This window comes from Salmo salar, chromosome 09 (assembly GCF_965601325.2).
Source record: "Salmo salar chromosome 09, fSalSal1, whole genome shotgun sequence".
NCBI lineage: Eukaryota > Metazoa > Chordata > Actinopteri > Salmoniformes > Salmonidae > Salmo > Salmo salar.
Window position 1 is genome coordinate 24,530,446 of NC_138299.1, and position 27,600 is coordinate 24,558,045.

A 27,600-nucleotide genomic window follows, 5' to 3' on the forward strand; every position below is an offset into this window, starting at 1 on the left:
TGGCACTATACTGAACAATAATATAAACGCAACGTAAAATGTTGGTCCCATGTTTCATAAGCTGAAATAAAAGATCCCAGAATTTTTCCATTATGCACAAAAGGTTTATTTCTCTCAGGTTTTGTGTACACATTTGTTTACCTTCGTTGGTGAACATTTCTCCTTTGCCAAGATAATCCATCCACCTGACAGGTGTGGCATATCAAGAAGCTGATTAAACAGCATGATCATTACACAGGTGCACCTTGTGCTGGGGACAGTAAAAGGACACTCTAAAATATGCAGTTTTGTCAGAACACAATGCCACAGATGTCTCCCAAGTTTGGATGCCCGAGGTACTGGACATTTTACAAGTGAATTAAGGTTGTTATTTCGTGACTGATATTGATTGTGTGATCATTTATTTTCTTAATACAGCAAACGCAAAGAGCAGTGGTTTTGAAGTTATTTCCATAGTTTTAATGGTTTATGAAAAGTGTATTTCTATACTGACTTACATGAGTCCTTGGTATTGGTATAGACTTGACGGACCAGACAGGACTAATTCCCTCCAAAAAAAGGAGACATCAATATTTTCTCTGGTAGGCACGACCTACCTGGCACACCTAACAAACAATTACCTGAAGTCAAAACCATTACAATTACACAGGTGCACCGTGTGCTGGGGACAATAAAGGCCACTCTAAAATGTGCAGTTTTGTCACACAACACAATTCCATAGATGTCTCAAGTTTTGAGGGAGCGTGCAGTTGGCATGCTGACTGCAGGAATGTCCACCAGAGCTGTTGCCAGAGAATCTAATGTTCATTTCTCTACCATAAGCCGCCTCCAACGTTGTTTTAGAGAATTTGGCAGTACGTCCAACCAGCCTCATAACCACAGACCAGGACCTCCACATCCGGCTTCTTCTCTGTTGGACATCCGGCAACAGCTCTGGTGGACGTTCCTGCAGTCAGCATGCCACTTGCACGCTCCCTCAACTTGAGACATTTGTGGCGTTGTGTGTGTGTGTGTGTGTGTGTGTGTGTGACAACTGCACATTTTAAAGTGGCCTTTTTATTGTCCCCAGAACAAGGTGCACCTGTGTAATGACCATGCTTTTTAATCAGCTTCTTGATTATACCACACCTGTCACATGGATGGATTATCTTGGCATGGGGGAAATGCTCACTTACAAGGATGTAAACAAATTTGTGCCCAATTTTAGAGAAGCTTTTTAGGTGTATGGAACATTTTAATGAGATTTTTTTTATTTCAGCTCATGAAATATGGGACGAACACTTTACCATTTTTGTTCAGTGTATATGGTTGGAAGAGAAACGGCTGCTGTAGATCCTCACTGTTCTGTAGATCAGAAAATATTTCTCTGGGGAATGTGACAACGCAAAGCCCCTCAGTAGAACGAGCATGAAAGCTGGAAACATTCTGCCCTTGACCTGTTCTCCCTGCAGGACTGTGGGTATTTTCTGTGATGTCTGTCACAGGCATGGCCTAGCACCAATGCTGCATGTCCCAGGGGGGCTTCAAAAGACGTCAATTGCCATTTTCTGTTTTTAGTGTTGTTTAGCATAACATCAGCGGCTTCGCAAAGAGTTCTGTGGGAGTGCTAGAGCAAGGTCGTGCTCCATCCATGACGTGAGTAGCGGGATGGGACCGACTTCCATGTCACTGCTGGTGTGTGTGAGGGGCCACGCTGTAGACAGGACCTCTTTTGTGGAAGTAGGAGATTAGGAGCTGTGGCGCATAGCCAAATCCTCTCTGGCTGCTCTCCAACCCGTACGTGTGCTGGAGGGCAAGCCCTGAGACCAGTGTGTCCTCGTCACCTCTGCTGACTACTACGCCTTTAGTATTGTGTGCCCTGTCTCTGTGATGTTTGTCTCCACAGTACAGTATATACAGTGCCTGTATCCCCCTATGTACTTGTGTGTTTTGAGTCTTTCCGCCCCAGACTGCCCTGTAAACTAGGTAGGACAGTTTATTATTATTTTTTAAATAATTTTTATTTATTTATTTGTAAATTTTTACCAAAGCAGGACAAAGGCTAATAAGTAATGTATCCATCACCTCTCCTAGAATGATTAACCAGCCTGGCCTACACTGCCAGACCATGTTCCGTAGCTTTTCATCTCTCTCTCTCTGGGCTGAATGTTTAGTTTTTGACCCACTGTGTGCTGTTAAGGTGTCTCTATTTGGCTCCCAAACTGAATACCAAGGACTCCGGTGAACTAATGGGGCCTCTCGAAGCTGCGTGGACTAGCGCTGCAAGCTAAACGTCTTTTATTGACTCTGATCTCCAGTTACTGAAGAAGATCAGAGTCAATAACAGAAATGGCAATTGATGGCTTTTGAAGCCCCTCTGGGACATGGAACACTGGTGCTAGCAATGGCTAACGGCCTAACGCTGTCAATGCACACAATGCTTTCTAAGTGCTCTTATATTTAACATAAGACAATGTTTTTGTCTAGTACAGAATCAAGCAGTCTGGTACCTGGGAAAATATCCTCTGGGTGTGTGTAAGGCCAATGGCTAAAGCGCACATTTTACTGTACCAATAGGTTTCATAACATGTAACAGAAAAGGTCATTCCATACCATGTAAGCCTATTTTATTTGCATATTTTGCATTTAGCAAGTACTTATGTTGGAGTCTGCGAAATCCCTATCGTTAATGATAGGAAAGAAAGAGCATGCTCAGCCTCGCTGTATCCTTCCTTGCTATTAGACCGTTTTGGGCCGGTTTCCCAAAAGCACCGTAAGGCTAAGTTCATCATTTTAACCTTTTTATTGGAGCGTCATTAAATCACTGAGCTGTTTCCAAAAACCATCATTACTAAAGTTGCACTTAAACTGTTACCTACTGACTGCCTAAGACCACATAAACTCAGCAAAAAAAGAAACGTCCTCTCACTGTCAACTGCGTTTTATTTTCAGCAAACTTAACATGTGTAAATATTTGTATGAACATAAGATTCAACAACTGAGACATAACTGAACAAGTTCCACAGACATGTGACTAACAGAAATGGAATAATGTTTCCCTGAACAAAGAGAAGGTCAAAAGTAACAGTCAGTATCTGGTGTGGCCACCATCTGCATTAAGTACTGCAGTGCATCTCCTCCTCATGGACTGCACCAGATTTGCCAGTTCTTGCTGTGAGATTTTGCCCCACTCTTCCACCAAGGCACCTGCAAGTTCCCGGACATTTCTGGGAAGAATGGCCTTAGCCCTCACCCTCCGATCTAACAGGTCCCAGACGTGCTCAATGGGATTGAGATCCGGGCTCTTCGCTGGCCATGGCAGAACACTGACATTCCTGTCTTGCAGGAAATCACATACAGAACGAGCATTATGCCTGGTGGCATTGTCATGCTCGAGGGTCATGTCAGGATGAGCCTGCAGGAAGGGTACCACATGAGGGAGGAGGAGGATGTCTTCCCTGTAACGCACAGCATTGAGATTGCCTGCAATGACAACAAGCTCACTCCAATGACGCTGTGACACACCGCCCCAGACCATGACGGCCCCTCCACCTCCAAATCAATCCCGCTCCAGAGTACAGGCCTCGGTGTAACGCTCATTTCTTCGACGATAAACGCGAATCCGACCATCACCCCTGATGAGACAAAACCGGGACTTGTCAGTGAAGACCACTTTTTGCCAGTCCTGTCTTGTCCAGCGATGGTGGGTTTGTGCCCATAGGCAACGTTATTGCCAGTGATATCTGGTGAGGACCTGCCTTACAACAGAGCCCTCAGGCCAGCGCCTCTCAGCCTATTGCGAACAGTCTGATTACTGATGGAGGGATTGTGCGTTCCTGGTGTAACTCGGGCAGTTGTTGCCCTCCTGTACCTGTCCCGCAGGTGTGATGTTCAGATGTACCCGTCCTGTGCAGGTGTTGTTACACGTGGTCTGCCACTGCGAGCACGATCAGCTGCCCGTCCTGTCTCCCTGTAGCGCTGTCTTAGGCATCTCACAGTACGGACATTGCAATTTATTGCCCTTGCCACATCTACAGTCCTCATGCCTCCTTGCAGAATGCCTAAGGCATGTTCACGCAGATGAGCAGGGACCCTGGGCATCTTTCTTTTGGTGTTTTTCAGAGTTAGTAGAAAGATCTCTTTAGTGTCCTAAGTTTTAATAACTGTGACCTTAATTGCCTACCGTCTAAGTTGTTAGTGTCTTAACAACCGTTCCACAGGTGCATGTTCATTAATTGTTTATGGTTCATTGAACAAGCATGGGAAACACTGTTTAACCTCTTACATCTAGACGTGCCGCTAGCGGAACACCGCTCCAATATCCAATGATAAGGCGTGGCGCGAAATACAAACTCCTCAAAAATCCGAAAACTTCAATTTTTCAAACGTATGACTATTTTTACATCATTTTAAAGACAAGACTCTCCTTTATCTAACCACACTGTCCGGTTTCAAAAAGGCTTTACAACGAAAGCAAAACATTAGATTATGTCAGGAGAGTACCCAGCCAGAAATAATCAGACACCCATTTTTCAAGCTAGCATATAATGTCACAAAAACCAAAACCACAGCTAAATGCAGTACTAACCTTTGATGATCTTCATCAGATGACACTCCTAGGACATTATGTTATACAATACATGCATGTTTTGTTCAATCAAGTACATATTTATATCAAAAACCAGCTTTTTACATTAGCATGTGACGTTCAGAACTAGCATTCCCACCGAACACTTCCGGTGAATTTACTAAATTACTCACGATAAACGTTCACAAAAAAACAACAATTATTTTAAGAATTATAGATACAGAACTCCTTTATGCAATCGCGGTGTCCGATTTTTAAAATAGCTTTTCGGTGAAAGCACATTTTGCAATATTCTGAATAGATAGCCCGGCCATCACAGGCTAGCTATTTTGACACCTACCAAGTTTGGTACTCACCAAACTCAGATTTACTATAAGAAAAATTGGATTACCTTTGCTGTTCTTCGTCAGAATGCACTCCCAGGACTTCTACTTCAACAACAAATGTTGGTTTGATTCCAAATAATCCATAGTTATATCCAAATAGCGGCGTTTTGTTCGTAGCGGCGTTCAACGCCAAATAGCGGCGTTCAAGACACTATCCGAAGGGTGACGCACGGACGCGTATCGTGACAAAAAATTTCAAAATATTCCATTACCGTACTTCGAAGCATTTCAAACGCTGTTTAAAATCAATTTTTATGCGATTTTTCTCGTAAAATAGCGATAATATTCCGACCGGGAGTCGTTGTTTTCGTTCAAAGACTGAAAATGTAAAATGGCCTCTTCACGTGCACGCGTGTGCCCGTCTCATTGTTCTCAGATCGACCACTATCCAAATGCGCTACTGTTTTTCAGCCAGAGACTGCAGAGTCATCATTCAACGTTCTGGCGCCTTCTGAGAGCCTATGGGAGCCTTAGAAAGTGTCACGTTACAGCAGAGATCCTCTGTTTTTGGATAGAGATGACAAAGAAGGCCAAGAAATGGTCAGACAGGGTACTTCCTGTACAGAATCTTCTCAGGTTTTGGCCTGCCATTTGAGTTCTGTTATACTCACAGACACCATTCAAACAGTTTTAGAAACTTTGGAGTGTTTTCTCTCCAAAGCTACTAATTATATGCATATTCTAGTTTCTGGGCAGGAGTAATAACCAGATTAAATCGGGTAAGTTTTTTTATCCGTCCGTGAAAATACTGCCCCCTATCCATAACAAGTTAAACCCTTTACAGTGGAGGTCTGTGAAGTTATTGTGATTTTTACGAATTATCTTTGAAAGACAGGGTCCTGAAAAAGGGACATTTCTTTTTTTGCTGAGTTTAGAACAGCTAAATGCGTAGTTGGATGCTTTTTGTTGTTGTTTTTTGCCCTTCCACCGCACTTCATAGCCTACACAGAAGATTTCCGCTAAACATAGAATGAAGATGTTTATCTGTCTCTGTGACCGCTGATAACTGCAGAACAAAGTTGCCAATCTCTTTGCAAATGTTATAAACAAGCAAATTATAAAATTAGATGAAAACCGATAACTACATTAAAAGATAAATACAGTAGGATACATAGACCTCAATCCATTGAGTTCTAATTTGCTAGTTGTCGGCTACTGTCTGTTTGCCCCAATATATTTCATGAGGTTTAACGTGTGCAATGATGTGCCAAATATGATTTAGTGCATTATTATTAGGTAGGCATTAGAATAAGCCTTCCTCAATATTTGCAGCCATAGGTGATAGCTCTAGGAGCTGTCATCTGATCTGTCATCAGTATTGTGGAATAATGTTCATGTAAGATTTGAATGGAGCAGCGCTGCCTTTCTTTCGAACCTATCAGTATCGGCACATGCTCCCACGATGCACTTGCAAATGTTGTCACTGTGGTGTTTTGGGAAATGCATGTTGCATCTTGGGCAGTTTGTAGGAACGATCCATTGTTAAAATACTCATAAGCCAAGTTCCATTGCTATCGGGAAACCGGGCCTTAGGCTGAGTCTGAGTTTTTTTTTTTCTGCTGGTGTGTGTGTGTGTGTCCAAAATAGGTCTATTATTGGCCCTTTTTCTTCAGGCATGGCCTCTCTGCTGAAGATAACCCAGCTGAAGGCCACTCACACACGCGCACCCAGTTGCATACAGACAATGCAGAATCAGACATGCTGATAAAAGGGACTTAGAAATGGGTACGGTCTACAGCACACAAACCCGGAGATGGAGAGAATCAGAATACGCTCTCATACACACACACTGGAACCCTCCCTCACACTACAGTGGATCCATTCAGCTTAGATCACAATAGAGGCTCCTTGTGATTTGGGCACAGCATGTACCCTAGTAGAAGAGAGGCTTTGGGGCACAATTCAGTCTCCTCTTCTAGTGAGAGGGTTTGTGTGTGTGCGTGTGTGTCCCCATCCTCTGGGTATGTATGCTGACCCACATAACTCCCCCAGTGGATGCACAACACCAGTATCGACCTACTGTACTCTACTGACCACAGGAGCCAGACCTATCATATAACTCTGACTGTTCAGTCTGAGGCCAAGCTAGTCCTGTATCTCTACTGCATCAGGCTACATAGGTTACCAAGAGTGTTACCAAAAATATCTGTCAAATATACAAAACAAAGACTGGTTATGGCTACAGTGGTGGTACAGTAGCTTTCCTTGTTTGTTTCCTTGCTGACCTCTAACCCCTGACGTCTCCCCTGTGTCTGTCCTCAGCTGGACCTGAGCCAGCCCCTGGAGGAGCAGGGTCCCCTGGACGTCATCATCCACAAACTGACCGACCTGATCCTGGAGGCCGACCAGAACGAGACACACTCAGTCCTGCTGGTGCAGAGAGTGCAGGTGCGCCTCGGGGAGAGGGGGGTGGAATAGAGGGGGGGTAAAAAGGAAGGGAGAAGCACAACTGTCTGTGATTCCACAACACCACAGACCGATTTCACCACTACAACGTGTCTGGCCATTAAAGTGGTTTTGCTCATTAGAAGGGGAAGTGGTAATGTATTTCCGAATATCACCGGAACAGCCAGTGCTGTGAATGTTGCACACTCATTTTGTGTCTCTCACGTAGCCGCGGGAACAGTTTGAAATGTTTGGGTGTTTTGAAAGGTGAGGGTCATGCAGGTGTGTGTGGTGATGGTTGTCTTTGTGTTCTTGTGTGAATTGATCTGGCAGTGCTTGAAAAAGTGTTAGATGCAGTATCCATCCATCCCCCTCCTCTCTCAAGGCTATTGTACCCGTCAGTATAGCCAGTCAGTGACCCCACCTCTTGAAATGATACTACTAGGTCGTTGCCGCAGGTGACTGTGGGATATTCCCATCCTGCCATGTGAAGGGCTAGTATTGCTATCAGAAACGCCACTCTCAGGGAGATTAGAGTTGAACTTTGACCCTGCCACTGAACGTCACATATAACACATGGCATTCAGTTGCATGGAAACAAACCACATTAATGATCAGAACTGTCACTTTATCCTGTAGTTTGGGGAATGAGGACTTACTTCATTGTGCAAACATTGCGCGATAGTTTGCACACTTTCTTTAGACCATAACTTAATTATAGGTCTTCTAACTGTGTAAGGCTTTGTTTTTACATCGTAAACAGCACCCAACATTTTCCTGTGGATTAAGGTGAAATTAGTCTTCTTTTCCTTAGAGGATTTATAGGGGAAAATACCATAACAGCCTTCTATTGCACAACATGCAACCACTGCTAGTGCTTGTGTATTGTGAATACCACCACTAAACACTTGGACTTGAGTGGCCTTCTCTAAAGCAAGTGTAGGCCAATGAATTAGGTTATTCGTAATAAATATGTTTGCCATTTCTCTTTGTGTATATAGGTAACCATGTCTAGTACACACTGCCGAAACTCAAGTTCCCATCGAGGAATCAACTCTGTCCCGCCCTCTTTTCTCACACACATGTGTAGGAGATAGAAAGCAGCAAATTGATGGCCAAGTACACAGGAGTTGTCAGTTCTTCTAAACCACTGGAAGATAAGTTTGGCTTCAGCTTTTGACTGCAACACGTTTGTCTTATGTAACCGCACGGATGTTTTGATCAGCGCTGGCAGGAGTCATAGTCTCTCTGCAGATGGATGTTTAGTCCCAAGGAAACATGTCTGTATGTACATGTGTGTTTGACTAAATGTCTGTATGTACATGTGTGTTTGACTAAATGTCTGTACGTACATGTGTGTTTGACTAAATGTCTGTACGTACATGTGTGTTTGACTAAATGTCTGTACGTACATGTGTGTTTGACTAAATGTCTGTACGTACATGTGTGTTTGACTAAATGTCTGTACGTACATGTGTGTTTGACTAAATGTCTGTACGTACATGTGTGTTTGACTAAATGTCTGTACGTACATGTGTGTTTGACTAAATGTCTGTACGTACATGTGTGTTTGACTAAATGTCTGTACGTACATGTGTGTTTGACTAAATGTCTGTACGTACATGTGTGTTTGACTAAATGTCTGTACGTACATGTGTGTTTGACTAAATGTCTGTACGTACATGTCTGTTTGACTAAATGTCTGTACGTAGGTGGGCATTTTTGTGCCTGTGTGTGGATGCATTTTTATGTTAGGCAATTTAGCCTAATGTATGAAAAATGTAGATTTCACTGTGGGTTGGGGGAGTGTTGAGTTTGCATAATGTGTGGGCCAAAGCATCTGTTAGAGAATAACTAAAAGACTGAGATGATGAGAGGCTGGCAGAAGGAAAGGACTGGGCAGAGATGAAAATGGAGAGTGTGGGAGACGGGGAGTGGAGGGTGGAGCGTAGAGACGGGGAGCGGAGGGTGGAGCGTAGAGACGGGGAGCGGAGGGTGGAGCGTAGAGACGGGGAGCGGAGGGTGGAGCGTAGAGACGGGGAGCGGAGGGTGGAGCGTAGAGACGGGGAGCGGAGGGTGGAGCGTAGAGACGGGGAGCGGAGGGTGGAGCGTAGAGACGGGGAGCGGAGGGTGGAGCGTAGAGACGGGGAGCGGAGGGTGGAGCGTAGAGACGGGGAGCGGAGGGTGGAGCGTAGAGACGGGGAGCGGAGGGTGGAGCGTAGAGACGGGGAGCGGAGGGTGGAGTGGAGGGCGGAGACGCGGAGGGCGGAGACGCGGAGGGTGGGGAGCGGAGCGTGGAGACGGGGAGCGGAGCCGGGGAGAGGAGGGCCGGAGAAGTGGAGACGGGGGGGGGTGGAGGGGGGAGACGGTGGAGGGGGGAGACGGAGACGGGGGGGGAGACGGGGAGTGGAGGGTGGAGACGGGGAGTGGAGGGTGGAGAGGAGGGGGGAGACGGAGGGTGGAGACTGGGAGCGGAGGGTGGAGTGTAGAGACGCGGAGCGGAGTGTAGAGACGGGGAGCGGAGTGTGGAGACGGGGAGCGGAGCCGGGGAGAGGAGGGCCGGAGAAGTGGAGACGGGGGGGAGGGGGGAGACGGGGAGCGGAGGGTGGAGACGGGGAGCGGAGGGTGGAGACGGGGAGCGGAGACGGAGAGAGGAGGGTGGGGACGGGGGTGGCGATGGGGGTGGAGGGGGGAGATGGAGGGTGGAGAGGAGGGGGGAGACGGAGGGTGGAGACGGGGAGCGGAGGGTGGAGTGTGGAGACGGGGAGCGGAGTGTGGAGACGGGGAGCGGAGTGTGGAGACGGGGAGCGGAGTGTGGAGACGGGGAGCGGAGTGTGGAGACGGGGAGCGGAGTGTGGAGACGGGGAGCGGAGTGTGGAGACGGGGAGCGGAGTGTGGAGACGGGGAGCGGAGTGTAGGGAGCGGAGTGTAGAGACGGGGAGTGGAGGGTGGAGTGTAGAGACGGGGAGAGGAGGGTGGAGTGTGGAGACGTGTGGAGACGGGTGGAGTGTGGAGACGGGGAGAGGAGGGTGGAGACGGGGAGGGTGGAGACGGGGGTTGGAGACTTGGAGGGTGGAGACTTGGAGACGGAGGGTGGGGACTTGGAGACGGGGGGTGGAGACGGGGAGCGGAGACGGAGAGAGGAGGGTGGAGAAGGGGACCGGGGTGGCGATGGGGGTGGAGGGGGGAGATGGAGACGGGAGTGGAGGGTGGAGAGGAGGGGGGAGACGGAGGGTGGAGACGGGGAGCGTAGGGTGGAGTGTAGAGACGGGGAGCGGAGTGTGGGGAGCGGAGTGTGGGGAGCGTAGAGACGGGGAGCGTAGAGACGGGGAGCGGAGCGTAGAGATGGAGACGGGGGGGGGGGGAGACGGGAGTGGAGGGGGGATTGGAGGGTGGAGATGGGGAGCGGAGAGTGGAGACGGGGGTCAGAGAGGAGGGTGGAGACGGGAGTGGAGGGTGGAGAGGAGGGGGGAGACGGGAGTGGAGGGTGGAGAGGAGGGGGGAGACGGAGGGTGGAGACTGGGAGCGGAGGGTGGAGTGTAGAGACGCGGAGCGGAGGGTGGAGTGTAGAGACGCGGAGGGTGGAGACGGGGCGCGGAGGGTGGAGACGGGGAGTGGAGGGTGGAGACGGGGAGCGAAGACGGAGAGAGGAGGGTGGGGACGGGGGTGGCGATGGGGGTGGAGGGAGGAGATGGAGGGTGGAGAGGAGGGGGGAGACGGGGAGCGTAGGGTGGAGTGTAGAGACGGGGAGCGGAGTGTGGAGACGGGGAGCGGAGTGTGGGGAGCGGAGTGTGGGGAGCGGAGTGTGGGGAGCGGAGTGTGGGGAGCGGAGTGTGGGGAGCGGAGTGTGGGGAGCGGGGAGTGGGGAGCGGAGTGTAGGGAGACGGAGTGTAGAGGACGGGGAGTGGAGACGGGGAGAGGAGGGTGGAGTGTAGAGACGGGGAGAGGAGGGTGGAGTGTAGAGACGTGGGAGAGGAGGGTGGAGTGTGGAGACGGGTGGAGTGTGGAGACGGGGAGTGGAGTGTGGAGACGTGGAGTGGGGAGTGGAGTGGGGAGACGGGGAGTGGAGTGTGGAGACGGGGAGTGGAGTGTGGAGACGGGGAGTGGAGTGTGGAGACGGGGAGAGGAGGTTGGAGACGGGGAGTGGAGGGTAGAGTGGGGAGACGGGAGTGGAGGGTGGAGACGAGGAGGGTGGAGACGGGGGTTGGAGACTTGGAGACGGAGGGTGGAGACGGGGAGAGGAGGGGGGAGATGGGAGTGGAGACGGGGAGAGGAGGGGGGAGATGGGAGTGGAGACGGGGAGCGGAGGGTGGAGACGTGGAGACGGGAGTGGAGAGGAGGGTGGAGTGGGGAGACGGGAGTGGAGGGGGGGAGACGGAGGGTGGAGACGGAGGGGGGAGACGGGGAGTGTGGAGACGGAGGGTGGAGACGGGAGAGAAGGGAGGAGTGGGTGGTGGAGACGGGGAGAGGAGGGTGGAGACGGGGAGTGTGGAGACGTAGGGTGGAGGGTAGAGACGGGGAGAGGAGGGTGGAGTGGGGAGACGTGGAATGGGGAGAGGAGAGTGGGGGCTGGCGTGTAGTTATATAAATCAGTAAACCTCACGCTGACCTAACAGCCTGCCATGCAGGGCACAGTGATGTAACCCACTGGCCTGCGAGCATGATGACACACACACACACACACACACACCACAGTGGGCATGATGGAAATACACATCCATGGCCTACTGTGAAGTGTCTGTATTACGCTGTGTGTCTAGACTACCTCATCTTCCCGCTGTGTGTTTCAGGACTACATTGATGCCCACCCTGAGACCATCGTGCTGGACCCCCTCCCAGCAATCAGAACCCTGCTGGACCGCTGCAAGTCCTACCAGCTCATCCATCGGATAGAGGACTGTATGCAAGGTAGCATCACACACACACACACACACTGCAACACTGGCAGTGTATCACAAATGGGCTGCGTATGATTTAACTCCCAAAATCATCCCCACTGCCAGGCCTAGACGACAGAAAATCCCAGAGAGGTGTGAATCAGTAATCTGTTGTGTCAAGGATTGGTTGTGATGACAGACCTTTTTGGTTTAGTTTCTGAGAAAGTGTCTAGGAGGAGGTGATGTTATGTATTTCAGTGGTGGATCGTGCGTCACCCCGTAGTTCAATAATATTACTTTCTGCATCCTACCAGATGCGTTACGCAGGCAGTGGAGGAGCGTAACACAATTGTATTCCTCCCACCATGACAGCACCATCCCGCCTCCTCTCTCCCCTCTGTGAACCTGGCTGCTGCCTCTGCCAGAGTGTGTATTGTATCCAGTGATGGACTAAAGCTCCATTAGTTAGAGAAGGCAGGCCAGCGGCACCTAGATTTTCTGTCACCGGAGCCATATGCTGGTCAGGGTCCAGAGACTGGAGCAGAGCAGTGGACTGACAGCACATTATCAGCAGGAGACCTTTCTCATCCGCTGTTCATTAACTGAGAACATGGCATGGGACATAAACCTGGAGCTGTTACAACATGCAGACCCTGCCGTACTGCATGCACCACACACAGGTGTCGGCACGTGTACACATTTTGGTGTGTGGTTGTGCAGTGCTCGTGGTGTCAGCGCCACAAAATAAATGTAAACAATTTCAGTTTTTATACAAACAGACATGTTTATGTAACAGAGCTTGTAAGCTGTAAATTGCCTGAATTGAGGAGAGCCTCTGTCTGTCCCACTGGCTCTCGTGTGAGGGGGGGCTTACTCATTAGACATTGTAAGATAATTAGCTTGCTATTAGGATGTGATGCATCTGTTTGCAGCCTGTTGGTATTGAGTGACTAGATCTATTTGAGCTGATGAGGTGTACCTTTTGGTACTCCTGATGCTGTTTTTACTCTCAGAAAAAGGTTCAACTCAGATGTTGGAATGGAAACTGTCAGTCCTAGATCACATCACGACAAGAAAAAAAGGGTTAGTTTCAGTAGTCATCAACAGTTGCTGGTGGGAACATGGAGGGGGAGGGGTGTCGTAGAGCGGGGAAAGTCCAAAGCGCACAGTCTGCCACGGCCACTTCCTCCTCCTTATCAGTGGAGACCATGGAGCCACAGTGCAGTGCTGGCTGCCAAGGCAACCAGTCCCCAGTACCAGAGGCTGTGGCGAGCCTGCCATGGTCAGAGGGCTGGCTGAGAGTATTGCTCAATAGGAGGAAGCACTAGAGGTGTGTGTGTGTTTGCTTTTAAGCTGATACATTATAAAGGTCCAATGCAGCTGGTAACAATTTAAGTACATTACTGTGTTTGTTTTAAATTAAAATGGTCAAAAAGAGGGCCTCCCGAGTGGTGCAGCGGTCTAAGGTTATGCATCGCCGTGTTACGGCGTCACTACAGCCTGGGGTTCCATCCCAGACTGTGTCATTACCGGCAGTGACTGGGAGTCCCATAGGGCGGAGCCTCGTCCGGGTTGGGGGAGGGGCCGGGCCGGGCGCCTACAGGCTGAGTTCAGTCGCCAGTTGAACAGTGTTTCCTCCGACACATTGGTGCAGCTGGCTTACGGGTTAGCAGGTCTTAAGAGCGGGTCTTAAGAAGCACGGCTTGGCGGGTCTTGTTTCGGAGGACGCATGATTCGACCTTCGCCTCTCCCGATAATTGGTAAAAAAGAAACAAAAATGGCTTCTTAGCAAAGAGCAATTTCTCAAGCAAGAATTTTGGGAGTGGTCTGAGTGGAGAGGGGGAAACTAAAAACTAGCGTTATTGACATAGAGGTTTTGAACTCTCTTTTTGATTGGTCTATTATCTAATTTACCACCTGATGTCACCAGGCAGGCCAAAACTCCATCCTGCCAAAACAAGCTGAAATTCCAGGTGATCTTTTCAAACAGCTCTTGCACTTTAAGGGCATTATAATTTTCACAATTTCACAGTATTATTCCAACCTCATAGTGTAGAAATATATATAAAATGCAGGAAAATCCCGTTTTTGACTGCACTGGGCCTTGAAACTTCCCTAACTGTACTTGGAGAATGTGGGGATCAGTAGGCAGCTCTGTACAGTGTCTGTGCAGCATTGTGCAGGCAGGGGTTTGTCTAAATAACTAGACAGGGGTTAGTTCTCCTGGTCCCACTGGTTTCCTCCACCACATGACTCATGGTTCAGCTCATCAGCATTCCAGAGTATTGTCTACGTCGGTTTTGTTTCTCTTGTGAAACAGAGCAGGGCAGTTGTTTACTTTAGGTGGTGGAATCCACTCTTTTCTGTTTAGAAGTCAGCTTTGCTGCCTTGATATTTCACTTGGTGTTTGTAAAGATGGCAACAGCTGTCAGGTTGTATAATGTGAAGGATCTCATTCTTGGGGCTCTTCATCTTGGTATTTCTTTTCCACTTCAAAAGAAAGGAACTGGGACACCCTTAAATTAAGATATGTTTTTGTGGAATCAAACTGAACTAGGCTCGGGGTATTTAACTGGATAATGGTAGAGTGCTTTGTTATGTGGGGAGTATTTAATGTTCACATAAATCCTCGCCTTAGTTGCCGTGGTTCAAATGCGACCAACAATAACAATTGTCCTGCTGATGCGAGTAATCAATATTTAAACAAAGGCGCAGCATATTAAAGAAAAACAGCCAGGAGTGACTGCTGAGGACCGCACACATCCAGGCCCCAAACCCAGCGCAGAACAGTCAGCATGGGCTGAATAAAAAGGATTATGATTGATTGCCTTGCTTACGCAACGACTGCCTTCAAAGCAGTTCACTGTTCCGTTATGGATCTGGTCTGTCTGATTTGATGAAGGTAATCAAACGTTTGCGGAGATGCTCTACGACGTCGAGTCAGGGGCTGTCCTCTCACAAAGATCAATGGCATTATTGTCTGTGATTAGAGATGAATAATGAGTCACAGCAGGATATGGAACATTCTAGATTCCTGGTTCTGAATATGGGGAATGTTCCAGAATGCTGTGTTACTAGAATGTAGCCCTGAATAGCAACATTACTTTTCAGTCTATTGTCAATACTGGAATTGTATCAGTATAGGCCTACTTCATAATCCTCTGATAATGCTGATAATAACTTTTGCAAAGAATATGTGAGGCTCAGTTTCACTGGTGGCTGCTTGCGTGTATGGAAAGACTTCACCAGTGCCTGGTATGAACAGTCCACTCAGACAGGCCACCTTAAGTCTGTCCTGCTCTGTCCCTTATGGATCAAACCCTAGTGATGACATCCTTTAAAATGAGAACTTCTCCATTTTAATTGGGTGTTTTTTTTTTTCATGGTAGGATTGGGTCTGGTACGGTCCTAGTCTGGATCCCCACCCCCTGAATGGTTCAAGGGCGCCAGGCCAGCCTGTGCTGTATGCCGTGCTACTACGAGTTGGACTGACGTCCTGTGGCTCCAGCGGGTCTGCTGAGAGCACACAGTGTTTAGACAGAGGAAGAGATTGGCTCGAAGTGCAGGGGAGCAAACGGCCAGGCCCAAGCATGACACCAACACATAATAGACAGACTCACCATCACTACCATCGTCATATCCCCTCCTCTCGCTAGGCCCAAAGCTTCTAACCGTGCCTTTTAGTCTTTTTGTTTGCTCAAGTCAGGACAGGAGATTTACAATGTGTTTTAGTCTATTCTCACAACTCAAATACGTGTTGTTGGGTCTTTGGGTTGTTTTTGAATGACGTTAGTCTGATGTTCTTACCACCTCTCCCATAACAACAGCGGCGTGACAGTCGGTGAGTGTGAATTTGGAGCTCCGCTCAGTGGGGTGATGTGATGGGTAAACCCTTCACGGCTCTTCATCACACCACACTCCTAGGCTGCTGCTACGTCTCCACTGACAGAACAGGAGCACCACAGACCTACAAGTTAAGGAGCACAGAGCAGAATCAATTGTCTTGTATTAACAATTGTGTTTGTTTGTGACTGGGTCCTTTTTTCTTGTTCTATGTTTAGCAACCATAAAATCAGTCTGAAAGCAACCGTATGTGTTTATTTTAACTTGTATTCGTTGGGTTCATAATTCTATAATATTTTTTGTTGATTCTTTTAAATGAAGACAGGTTGTGTATGTTTTTGGTTTGAAAAGAACCTACAGTGGAGTATCAGTGGATTGTGATTGGCACCGCATGTAATGTAGCCTATTAAATGCTGAACAACGGAGCCGGCAAAACGGGAAGCGGACCCGTTCCTTGACTCTCTGCCACTCAAAAGACGTTGCCCTGGTGACCCCCCTACTTCCTCCAGTCACTCCTCCCCTCCTGAGTCAGCTGCTCATGGCCTGGACTTTCACTCCATGACTTGTCAAATGCGCAAGTCTTTGTGTGTAGTGTACACACCACACTTCCACGATGGGATCATTGAGCTGTGTCTGGGTAGTCTCTCTGACCACAGCTCAGCAGCATGCAGGGTACTGTAGCCAGTGTATTACAGGCCTGTGGGATTTAACGGACCTCAGCACAACTCACCGGAAGCACTAATATCACATTGCCCACGCAACACAAACACTAGCGTTTTTTATTGTGTTTTTGTCATCTGCACCAATATGCCAGTGTTTGGTTTGGCCTGGACACTGATTTCTTGTGGCAATATCTCACAAGCCACCTTATCTCCAATAGCCAGAAAATTGCAGCAGAGCGCCAGAACTTAAATATAGGCTTAAAATTAGGGGAGGTTTGCTGTGTTGTAGCTGCAGGATGTTTGTCTGTTGTTTCCTGGGGTGTCAGAACCTCTTAAATCAAGTCTTATCACAGGAGATGGTGAGACAGCCACCGCATCAGGGCATGATGTAAACATGAGAATTTTGCTCTTATTTGATATCCCAAAGTGCTAGCGTCTGTGTTTGACAAACACACCCATCCTGTGTATCTGTACTGTACATGCACTGCATGTACACCTGACTGCTTTTGTAAGAACTGTGGACTTGTCTCGTGTATAATGTTGTCTGTCTAGTAGTCTTTGTTGTTTCTCTGTCTGTTCCTGTTCTGTCTGTCTGGTGCAGTGGTGTCTCTGTGTTGTATGTTCTCCGGGTGTAGCAGGCCAGACCAAGCAGGGTTGGCAGCTTCCTGGTTTATTTATTTGAACAAGAGACTGTGCTCCTCTCTCTCTCTCCTCTGCTCCTCCCTCAGGTGGCGGCTGTGTGTTTGGTGTTTGTTCTCTAATCCAGCTGTAGGGATGAAAGGAAAGGAGTGATGTCGGTGTACTGACATGCACACCAATGGTGTGTGTTTTTCTGAAATAGCATGGCCTTCTGTCTCTGTCATCAGAGAGGTATACTATGATGTAAGTTAGATCTACTCAGGGTTTTCTAAAGCTTCAGTTAGCTTCACATTCCAGCTCAGGCTTCTTCCGTACTATGACAGTGGATATTGCTCGTCTGCCTGCCACTAACTCTAACAGGCTTGTAACTGCACATGCATGCCGCAGGTGGCTAGTCGAACACCGAACTCTTGATTGAGACATTACTGAAGCATCAATCTATGGGCGAGTCAGTTCCACAATTTCATTTGTGCCAAAATGGAAGAACAGTTACCTTGCAAATTCAACAAGCTATGGTGTGAAATGGGCTTAGAAGTGCCATCTTTATTTTATTACTTATTGTTGATGCCATCTTTGGTGTGCTTATTAATGCAGGAGCACCTTCCCGTAAGTCGCTCTGGATAAGACCGTCTGCTAAATTACCATAGAAATGTGCCTGGCTAAATGGTGAGCTTTTTTCGTGGTACTGGCATTTCTGAGTTGAACTCAGTTGATCAAATTTACCTTGCTAACTTCTCAAACCACGTACAGTTGAAGTCGGAAGTTTACAAACACTTAGGTTGGAGTCATTAAAACTCGTTTTTCAACCACTCCACAAATTCTTTGTTAACAAATTATAGTTTTGGCAAGTCGGTTAGGACATCTACTTTGTGCATGACACAAGTACTTTTTCCAACAATTGTTTACATACAGATTATTTCACTTATAATTCACTGTATCACAATTCCAGTGGGTCAGAAGTTTACATACACGAAATTGACTGTGCCTTTAAACAGCTTGGAAAATTCCAGAAAATTATGTCATGACTTTAGAAGCTTCCGATAGGCTAATTGACATTATTTGAGTCTGGTTCATCCTTGGGAGCAATTTCCAAACACCTGAAGGTACCACGTTCATCTGTACAAACAATAGTACGCAAGTATAAACACCATGGGACCACGCAGCCGTCATACCGCTAAGGAAGGAGACGCGTTCTGTCCCCTAGAGATGAACGTACTTTGGAGCTAAAAGTGTGAATCAATCCTAGAACAACAGCAAAGGACCTTGTGAAGATGCTGGAGGAAACAGGTACAAAAGTATCTATATCCATAGTAAAACGAGTCCTATATCGACATAACCTGAAAGGCCACTCAGCAAGGAAGAAGCCACTGCTTCAAAACCACCATTAAAAAAAGCCAGACTACGGTTTGCAACTGCACATGGGGACAAAGATCGTACTTTTTGGTGAAATGTCCTCTGGTCTGATGAAACAAAAATAGAACTGTTTAGCCTTAATGACCATCGTTATGTTTGGAGGACAAAGGGGGAGGCTTGCGAGCCAAAGAACACCATCCCAACCGTGAAGCACGGGGGTGGCAGCATCATGTTGTGGGGGTGCTTTGCTGCAGGAGGGACTGGTGCAAAACCTGCTGGAAAAAGCCTGTGCGAGCAAGGAGGCCTACAAACCTGACTCAGTTACACCAGCTCTGTCAGGAGGAATGGGCCAAAATTCACCCGACTTATTGTGGGAAGCTTGTGGAAGGCTACCCAAAACATTTGACCCAAGTTAAACAATTTAAGACAATGCTAATTGAGTGTATGTAAAGTTCTCTCCCACTGGCAATGTGATGAAATAAATAAAAGCTGAAAAAAATAATTCTCTACTATTATTCTGACATTTCACATTCTTAAAATAAAGTGGTGATCCTAACTGACCTAAGACAGGGAATTTTTACTACGATTAAATGTCAGGAATTGTGAAAAAATGAGTTTAAATGTATTTGGCTTTGGTGTTTGTAAACTTCCGACTTAAACTGTATGTAGTATATGGCTCCGATGACAAGTCGCTCTCTTATTGTTTTGGCTATCTGAGTAGGGTCACAGGTAAAAACCTAGCTATCTCTGAGAGAATACATCAGTCAATGTGCTTTTAAGTTTCTGTGTGTGTGAGTCTTCTTGGTTAGTCATGCTGTAACAAAGAAAGTCTATAGTCGACTTCTGAATGACATGCTTAAGGATTTTCTTTATTCAACAGATTCACTGATATTGAGATGGTGTTTTCCATCCGACTCTCTTACTCATCTTCTTTCCTTTCTCTCCCTCTCCATCCTTCTCTCACCAGATAAGAGGATCTGCTCTCCCCCGTTCATGGTTCTGAACACTGAGTGTGGTCCAGACACACTGGACCAGATTGAGAAGCATGGACTCACATTCCCCTTTAGTAAGTCCCTCCCTTTTTTTATTTGATAGAGGAATTGTCACTCGACCAGAGCGTAAGAGGATACGCGAGATGCATAACTGGGACAAAAATCTGTCTTCTCCAGCAGGTGACATTGTTTTGTTTCTTTCGCTCACCAAACGAGGAGTTTGTGTATGGAGGTCAATGAGTGTCGAATTTGGTCAGCAAAAAATGTCAAGATTTATTTGCTCGAATATACGTTTTGTAATTCTTTGGTTGTTATGAGTGTACTGATATAAGTAGGACGTGACATCCCGGCAACTGAGAAAAAACACTTTATATCGGAGTTATCTCTGACTATGCATATTCATGACATGAGGCTAGTAGCATAGCATCTCTCTCCATTTAATACAGGCAGTTGACGTCAACACCCCTCATCGAATATTCAAAAAAGTATTAAAATAATTAGATGTATCCACCAATCCAAAGAGAGGAATAGGCGGGAACTGGACAGCCCGCCGTTCCGATCTGGGGACAATGAATCCCATTGTTAGGGTGGAGACATGGGTATCTCGTCATTATATCCAAATCTCTGACTCAACCCATATTATACATGGTCCTTCTTCCTAGCTTTGTTAAAAATTTAAAAAATTTAAAAAATGTAAACAGTGAAAGAAAACTGCCCAAATCTCAAACAAACCTGGTTTTAGTATCCACACTTATAAGCTGCACAGCAATTAGTTTATTATTTCTAATCATGATTACTCTTCAGTGATGAACTATAGCTATCTAAGAAGTTTATTTTTAGACTTGTTTTTTTTCTAACCCTCAGTTACTTTTAAACCACCTTGTATGGCCAATTTCCTCACAATTCATGTCTGCAGACATCCATTTATGGAGGTGGTTTTGAAAGTTGTGGTCAGTGTGGAAGTAACCTGTTGTCATCTTGTGACGGTCATGTTTTTTCTCAACACTCAGGTCATTGGGGAAGTGTGGTTTCTTCACTAACATTCTCAACCTGTTCTTCTTTCTCTCCCTCCGTCTATCAGTTTGCAAAACACGAGTAGCCCATGGAACCAACTCCCACGAGGTAAGAGCCACCAGGGTCATGAAGCGCTTAGGGTCACAGATTAGTCACACCCTCGATCATTAGCTAAATCCCTGTAATCCATTAGTGTCTTTAACTAGATAATCATTTAACACTGCACCAAACTACATCATCAAACACACTAGAGTTCTGACTGTGGCAGCCCTGCCAAAATCAGTAGCTGCTTGTCCGTTAGTCAATATTCATATATCAAATTTTATTGGTCACATACACATGTTTAGCAGATGTTATTGTGGCTGTAGTGAAATGCTTGTGTTTCTAGCTCCAACAGTGCTGTAATATCTAACAAGTAATATCTAACAATTTCACAACAATACACACATCTAAAGTAAAGGAATGTAATTAAGAATATCTAAATATTTGGATGAGCAATATCTGAGCGGCATAGACTAAAATACAGTATTTATTTTTTTTACCTTTATTTAACTAGGCAAGTCAGTTAAGAACAAATTATTATTTTCAATGATGGCCTAGGAACAGTGGGTTCAGGGGCAGAATGACAGATTTGTACCTTGTCAGCTTGGGGATTCGAACTTGCAACCTTTCGGTTACAAGCCCAATGCTCTAACCACTAGGCTACCCTGCCGCCCCAAATATACATATGAGATGAGTAATGCAAAATATGTAAACATTATTAAAGTGACTAGTGTTCCATTATTAAAGTGGCCAATGATTTCAAGTCTATGTATATAGGGCAGAAGCCTCTAAGGTGCTAGTGATGGCTATTTAACAGTCTGATGGCCTTGAGATAGAAGCTGTTTTTCAGTCTGTCCCAGCTTTGATGCACCTATACTGACCTCGCCTTCTGGATGATAGCGGGGTGAACAGGCAGTGACTCGAGTGGTTCTTGTCCTTGATTTTCTTTGGCCTTCCTGTACATCGGGTGCTATAGGTGTCCTGGGGGGCAGGTAGTTTTCCCCAGGTGATGCGTTGGGCCAGACCGCTCCACCCTCTGGGGAGCCCTGCGGTTGCGGCCGGTGAAGTTGCTGTACCGGGCGGTGATACAGCCCGACAGGATGCTCTCAATTGTGTAGCTGTAAAAGTTTGAGGGTTTTAGGTGCCAGGCCAAATTTCCTCATTCTCCACTGTCTGTGTGGGTGGACCATTTCAGTTTGTCAGTGATGTGTATGCAGAGGAACTTGAAGCTTTCCACATTCTCCACTACAGTCCCATCAATGTGGATGGGGGGGGGCTCCCTCTGCTGTTTCCTGAAGTCCACGATCAGCTCCTTTTGTTTTGTTGACGTTGAGTGAGAGATTATTTTCCTGTCAGTGAGAGGTTATTTGCTTAGGAGCTAGAAGCACGGCTTCCCTATCTGTCGGCGCCATCTTTTTCTCATTGAACAAGTCAAGGCCGTAAACTGGTTGGATGGATTGCATGGTATGTGAGCAGGTTATTGGTTGAAATAAAATTCTAAATGTATTGATGACCGCTTCTCCCTCCACAGATGGCCATCATTTTCAGTGAGGAGGACCTGAAGGGCGTGAAGCCTCCATGTGTGATCCAGAGCTTCATCAACCACAACGCGGTGCTCTACAAGGTGTTTGTTGTGGGGGAGTCCTACACGTTGGTGGAGAGACCCTCCCTGAAGAACTTCCCCGCTGGACCAGCAGGTGAGGAGACCCTGCAGGGCTCTACTTTAAAGCTTGTCGGCTTGCCCTAGGCAGTAAAAACAATTCTTGTACAAGCAGATTGTAGATTTCAATTGTCCAAATGCACAACTAAATAAATTCACAAAAAAATCACAATATCAAATTAGCTTACTCGTTCTGAATTGGATCAATGTCCTCTGGATGCAATGTTTTGGTCACTGTTCTCCTAATCGCTGCAGATTGCACCAGAGTCTAATTATTGTAGGCCTGCATTGACAGGCACAAGCGGTCTTTCAATCATGCAGTCGCGAGATGCGTTTTTGAGATCAATGCGAGCCGCGTTTGCACATTTGTTGATATTCATTGCTAGTGAGTTATTTGCTCCGTTATAGCTAATTTTAGCAATGGAAATCCTGGAAAAGTCATGGTGTGTGCATCACCTGCGTGTGTGTGACAGTGGGCCGTTGCCAGATGGGGGGGAGAGAAATTTGCACAGATAACAGCCAAACTACACAATGTTGAGTTGGCTATCTCGCTAGTTAACTATTTAGTTATTAGCTTGCATTAATGTCATTGTCCTGTTTGATGTCCTAAAATACACTGTGTGTGTGTGTGTGCGCGCCACCTTTCCAGTTCATCAAATTTCTGCCCTGCTAGAACTGGAAGCGCTGTTTTTGTGAAGTGGAAACGTCTAGAAGCGACAAAGGCTCAGCCGCGAAGTGGTAGGCCACACAAACTCATAGAATGGGATCGCCAAGTGCTGAAGCGCGTAGTGTGTAAAAATCGTCTCCTATGTTGACCAGCACTCACTACTGTGTTCCAATCTGCCTCTGGAAACAACATCAGCACAATAACTGTTTGTCGAGAGCTTCATGAAATTGGTTTCCATGGTCGAGCAGCCACGCACAAGCCTAAGATCACCATGCGCAATGCCAAGCGTCGCCTGGAGTGGTATAAAGCCCGCCACCATTGGACTCTGGTACAGTGGAAACGCATTCTCTGGAGTAATGAATCACGCTTCACCATCTGGCAGTCCAGTGGACAAATCCGGTTTTGGCGGATGCCAGGAGAATGCTACCTGCCCTAATGCATAGGGCCAACTAAAGTTTGGTGGAGGAGGAATAATGATCTGGGGCTGTTTTTCATGGTTTGAGCTAGGTTCCTTAGTTCCGGTGAAGGGAAATCTTAACACTACAGCATACAATGACATTCTAGACGATTCTGTGCTTCCAACTTTGTGGCAACAGTTTGGGGAATGCCCTTTCCTGTTTCAGCATGATAATGTCCCCATGCACAAAGCGAGGTCCATACAGAAATGGTTTGTCGAGATCGGTGTGGAAGAACTTGACTGGCCTGCACAGAGCCCTGACAACCCCATCGAACACCTTTGGGATGAAATGGAAAGCCTGCTACGAGCCAGGCCTAATCGCCCAACATCCAGTGCCCGACCTCACTAATGCTGTTGTGGCTGAATGGACGCAAGTCCCCACAGCAATGTTCCAACATCTAGTGGAAAGCCTTCCCAGAAGAGCGGAGGCTGTTATAGCAGCAAAGGGGAACCAACTCCATATTAATGCCCATAAGTTTGGAATGAGATGTTCAATGAGCAGGTGTCCACATACTTTTGGTCATGTAGTGTAGCTTTCCACCGGCACTCGCAAATGGCTGACAAGCAGTTGATACGGGTGCGCAGTTGATGAATTCAATGCTGAATACACCGATTGTAAAACTGTCTCTCAAGCGCTCAAAATTGGCTAGGATTTTTCCTCTTCAATACTGGCCATGTAATTCTGACAAAGTATACTTAGAATAAGTCTGGTGTGTTTGAGCAGGGTTGGATCAAAAGCCTGCACACCCAGTAGCTCTCCATATGGAGGGTTGACGGACCAGTGTTTTACTTTGTGGAGGGTTAAGTGCCTTTCCCAAGACCACAACGGCAAGAGATATAATACATGGGATAAGTGACCAGCAACCTTCAATTGTCAATACCAGTGATAATAATAAAGGTTATTTTGTGAAATAGTTATTTGCATCATACAACACCATTTTTTGTCACCTTTTTGGCCCATGGTGTGAGACTATTTCTGGGAGAGGGACAAGTGACTTGAGCTTTCGGACAAGTAAAAAAATCGGTCCACCTTGTCTAAAAGACAAGTGGCTAAAAAAGTTCATGTCAAGCCCTGCCCTGTCTGTTTATGGGCATGCAGCGTGCCATGCTGAGGGAGGCCCACAGCACTCCTGTCCTCCTGACAGACCCAGTAAAATACCTTAGGCTTTTTAACGTCTTTGAGACTGGACTCCCTCTCTCTTTAAAAGAAGGGAGCCGAGTGCAGTGGATTTGGTTTATACATATTGGTCAACAATTTTTTTGGACAAAGCAAGGAGAACAGTCAGATTGTGAATTACAATACACAGTTGTTTTGGATAGGAAACATAATTTGGCAATAAGCACATTGGTTAGGCTCAGGTAATCTGAACATGGCCCTTTGCCCTGACAGAAGAACCGGCTCCATTTGCATGCACTACAGTAAAAGCCCTCATGCAAACCAGTCTGGGCTTCAGTGGAATCGTCTGCTTTGCCTTATGCAAAGAGTCCAGGGTCATTCCTCTGTCATCCAGCACTGTGAAACATACTGTAAAGTGCCCCAACCTGCCACACACATACCACAGCAACACACCTCTACTACTATATACACAGGTAGTGAGTACTGTCCAGCCTTGTCCATGGTATTGTGGAGTTTAATAAACATAAATCAGCACTCCGTATAGAGCAGACAAAATAGATTATAGACAGACAAACGGAGGTAGGGAAGGAAGGAATGGGAGAGGGAGAAAGGGGTTGGTTGAATGTTTAAAGCGGCAGTTGAAACCATAAGTGTCCTCCCTGCCACTGTTTCATTAAAAAGCTGAGGGATGAGTCTCGAAAAATTCAACCACTCTCAAATTCATAGACGGCTATAAACATGATATCAAAATGAAAGTTTTAACCATGTTTTGAGGCTATACAGTGTTTGTTTACATTTACTTTGTTTTACTCCAATGTTTGTAAACAATCTTATTTTGAGTTCTAATGGGGTACGACAGTTGAACTAAGTTATATTCTTTAAGAATCAATGGGTACATTCATTTATTAGTCCAACGCTGGATGTAGCTACTGCAGATTGCCCCTATAAGCACCTCAGTGTTGTGAAAGAGGGCCTGGTGTCAAGAGAAGATCATGTCCCATTCCACCGCCCACGCTCCAAGCAGAGGTGATATGTGTTTAGTAGTGTTCCCTTCAGCGTTCCTGGGAATGTTGTGTGTAGCTAGCACTTCCAGTATTAGTACACCCTAGTAGTACAATGCCCTGGGCTCGTTTTGGACAACGGCTGAATTCACCAATAGAAAGTCATCCTATTCCCTCTTTATTTCAATCCTTCCTCACCTCTCATTCTTTAATGGCCTCTCTTAGTGTTAATGATTAAAAATGGGTGACTGGTAGCGAAATTGTAAAAGTAGAACAGTCGATTACTCCCTTTACATTGGGTAGGGCTGGAAATCAACCTGTCTCTTTTTGCTTGAAGGACATCCCTGTGCTGAGTCAGACAAAAGATTAGATCATGTGAATCGGTTTGTCCCTCAGCCACATGACTAGGAATGGCTGTATATGAAGGCCATTGATATGGTGTGATGTATGGTCATATGATACAAGTGACTGTATATGAAGGCCATTGATATGGTGTGATGTATGGTCATATGGTACAAGTGGAAGTTTGTTGCCTATGTAAGATGATTGAACTTAAACTGGGGATAGATTTTTGTCAGACATTGAGCTTATTTTCATACAGTATAGCTTAAGTTTGTGTTTGGTTATGCTGTGGCTTCAGTGTTTTTGTTTTTCTAATAATTACAGATGGTTAAGATAATTGAGTAGCACATAGATACATATGCCCCCGTCTATCAACCAACGTGAAAGAAATTGGCAGGTTAGAGGTTTTCATCATGAATGTTGTTCTGGAGGCAGCTCTGCGAAGTGGTCACTAGCTGGCACAGCCACCGTCATAAATCTGATTTTAAACCTAACCTTAATACCACCCTGAACCACACTGCTAACTCTAACCTGAAATTAAGACCAAAAACATCAGTTTTGTTTTCACAAATTTTTACAATATAGCCAATTAGACTTTGCAGCTGGCCTAAGAAAGTAATCGCTCAATTCTGCCCCCAGGACTCGTGACAATCGTCAACCGGCAAGAAGTTGAGGAAAGCATGATTCTTGCACGTTTGTTGGAGAGAATAAAGATGGCTACTTTAACACTCGTAAAAATGTCATTGCTTGGGATTCTAAGGACATATGTACGCAAGGCCAACGGCAGCAAATATACTCAAGCCTAGAATTTAACTTATGCTTACATCCCTGCCAATGTTTTATTGAACAGTGTCTTTCCATTAATGCACTTGAATTTCAATGTAATGGTGTGTGCTGACCAGCTGGTGGGCGTCTTCTGACATCTTCAACCTGTCCCAGGCTGTAGTCCCCACTTGCTTTAAGGAGACCACCATCGTCCCAGTGCCCCAGAAGAACAAGGTGACGTCCATATAACTATTGCCCCGTCACGCTCACCACAGTGATCATGAAGTGAGGCGAGAGGCTGGTCATGGCCCACATCAAGGCCAGCAAGCACACTGGACCCACTCCAATTTACCTACCGCTCCAACAGATCCACGGAAGATGCCATTTCCGTCGCAATTCACACAGCCGTAACACATCTGGACAACAGGAACACCTATGTGAGAATACTGTTCATTGACTACAGTACAGCATTCAACACTATTGTTCCCTCCAAGCTCAACACCAAGCTCTGGGTCTGGACACCACCCTCTGCAACTGGACGCTGGACTTCCTGAACAGAGCACAGGCTGTGAGGATTGGCAATACCTCCTCCACACTGACTCTTAAAGGGCCCCCTTGGGATATTTCCTCAGTCCTCTGCTGTACTTCCTATACACCTACGACTGCATGGCTTTGCATGACACCAATTCCATCAAGTTTGCTGATGACACCACAATTATAGGCCTGATAACTAACAACAAGTCAGCCTATAGGGAGGAGGTAAGTGAACTGGCATTGTGGCGTCATGACAACAACTTCAGCAAATCAAAGGAGTTGATTGTTGACTTCAGA

At 46.5% G+C, this 27,600-nt stretch overlaps 1 protein-coding gene across 2 annotated transcripts in view; it reads left to right on the forward strand.

Annotated features, from left to right (window-relative positions):
- The window catches only part of LOC123744603 (inositol-tetrakisphosphate 1-kinase), a 62,002-nt gene that overhangs the window by 26,002 nt on the left and 8,400 nt on the right, over positions 1-27,600 (forward strand). For both annotated transcript variants that reach the window (XM_045723498.2, XM_045723499.2), the window contains 5 exons: positions 7,216-7,341; positions 12,129-12,246; positions 19,680-19,778; positions 20,786-20,826; positions 22,292-22,457. In XM_045723498.2, coding sequence (XP_045579454.1) covers positions 12,240-12,246; positions 19,680-19,778; positions 20,786-20,826; positions 22,292-22,457 — 313 coding nt within the window. In that variant the 5' untranslated portion in view covers positions 7,216-7,341; positions 12,129-12,239. The remainder of the gene's footprint in view (positions 1-7,215; positions 7,342-12,128; positions 12,247-19,679; positions 19,779-20,785; positions 20,827-22,291; positions 22,458-27,600) is intronic.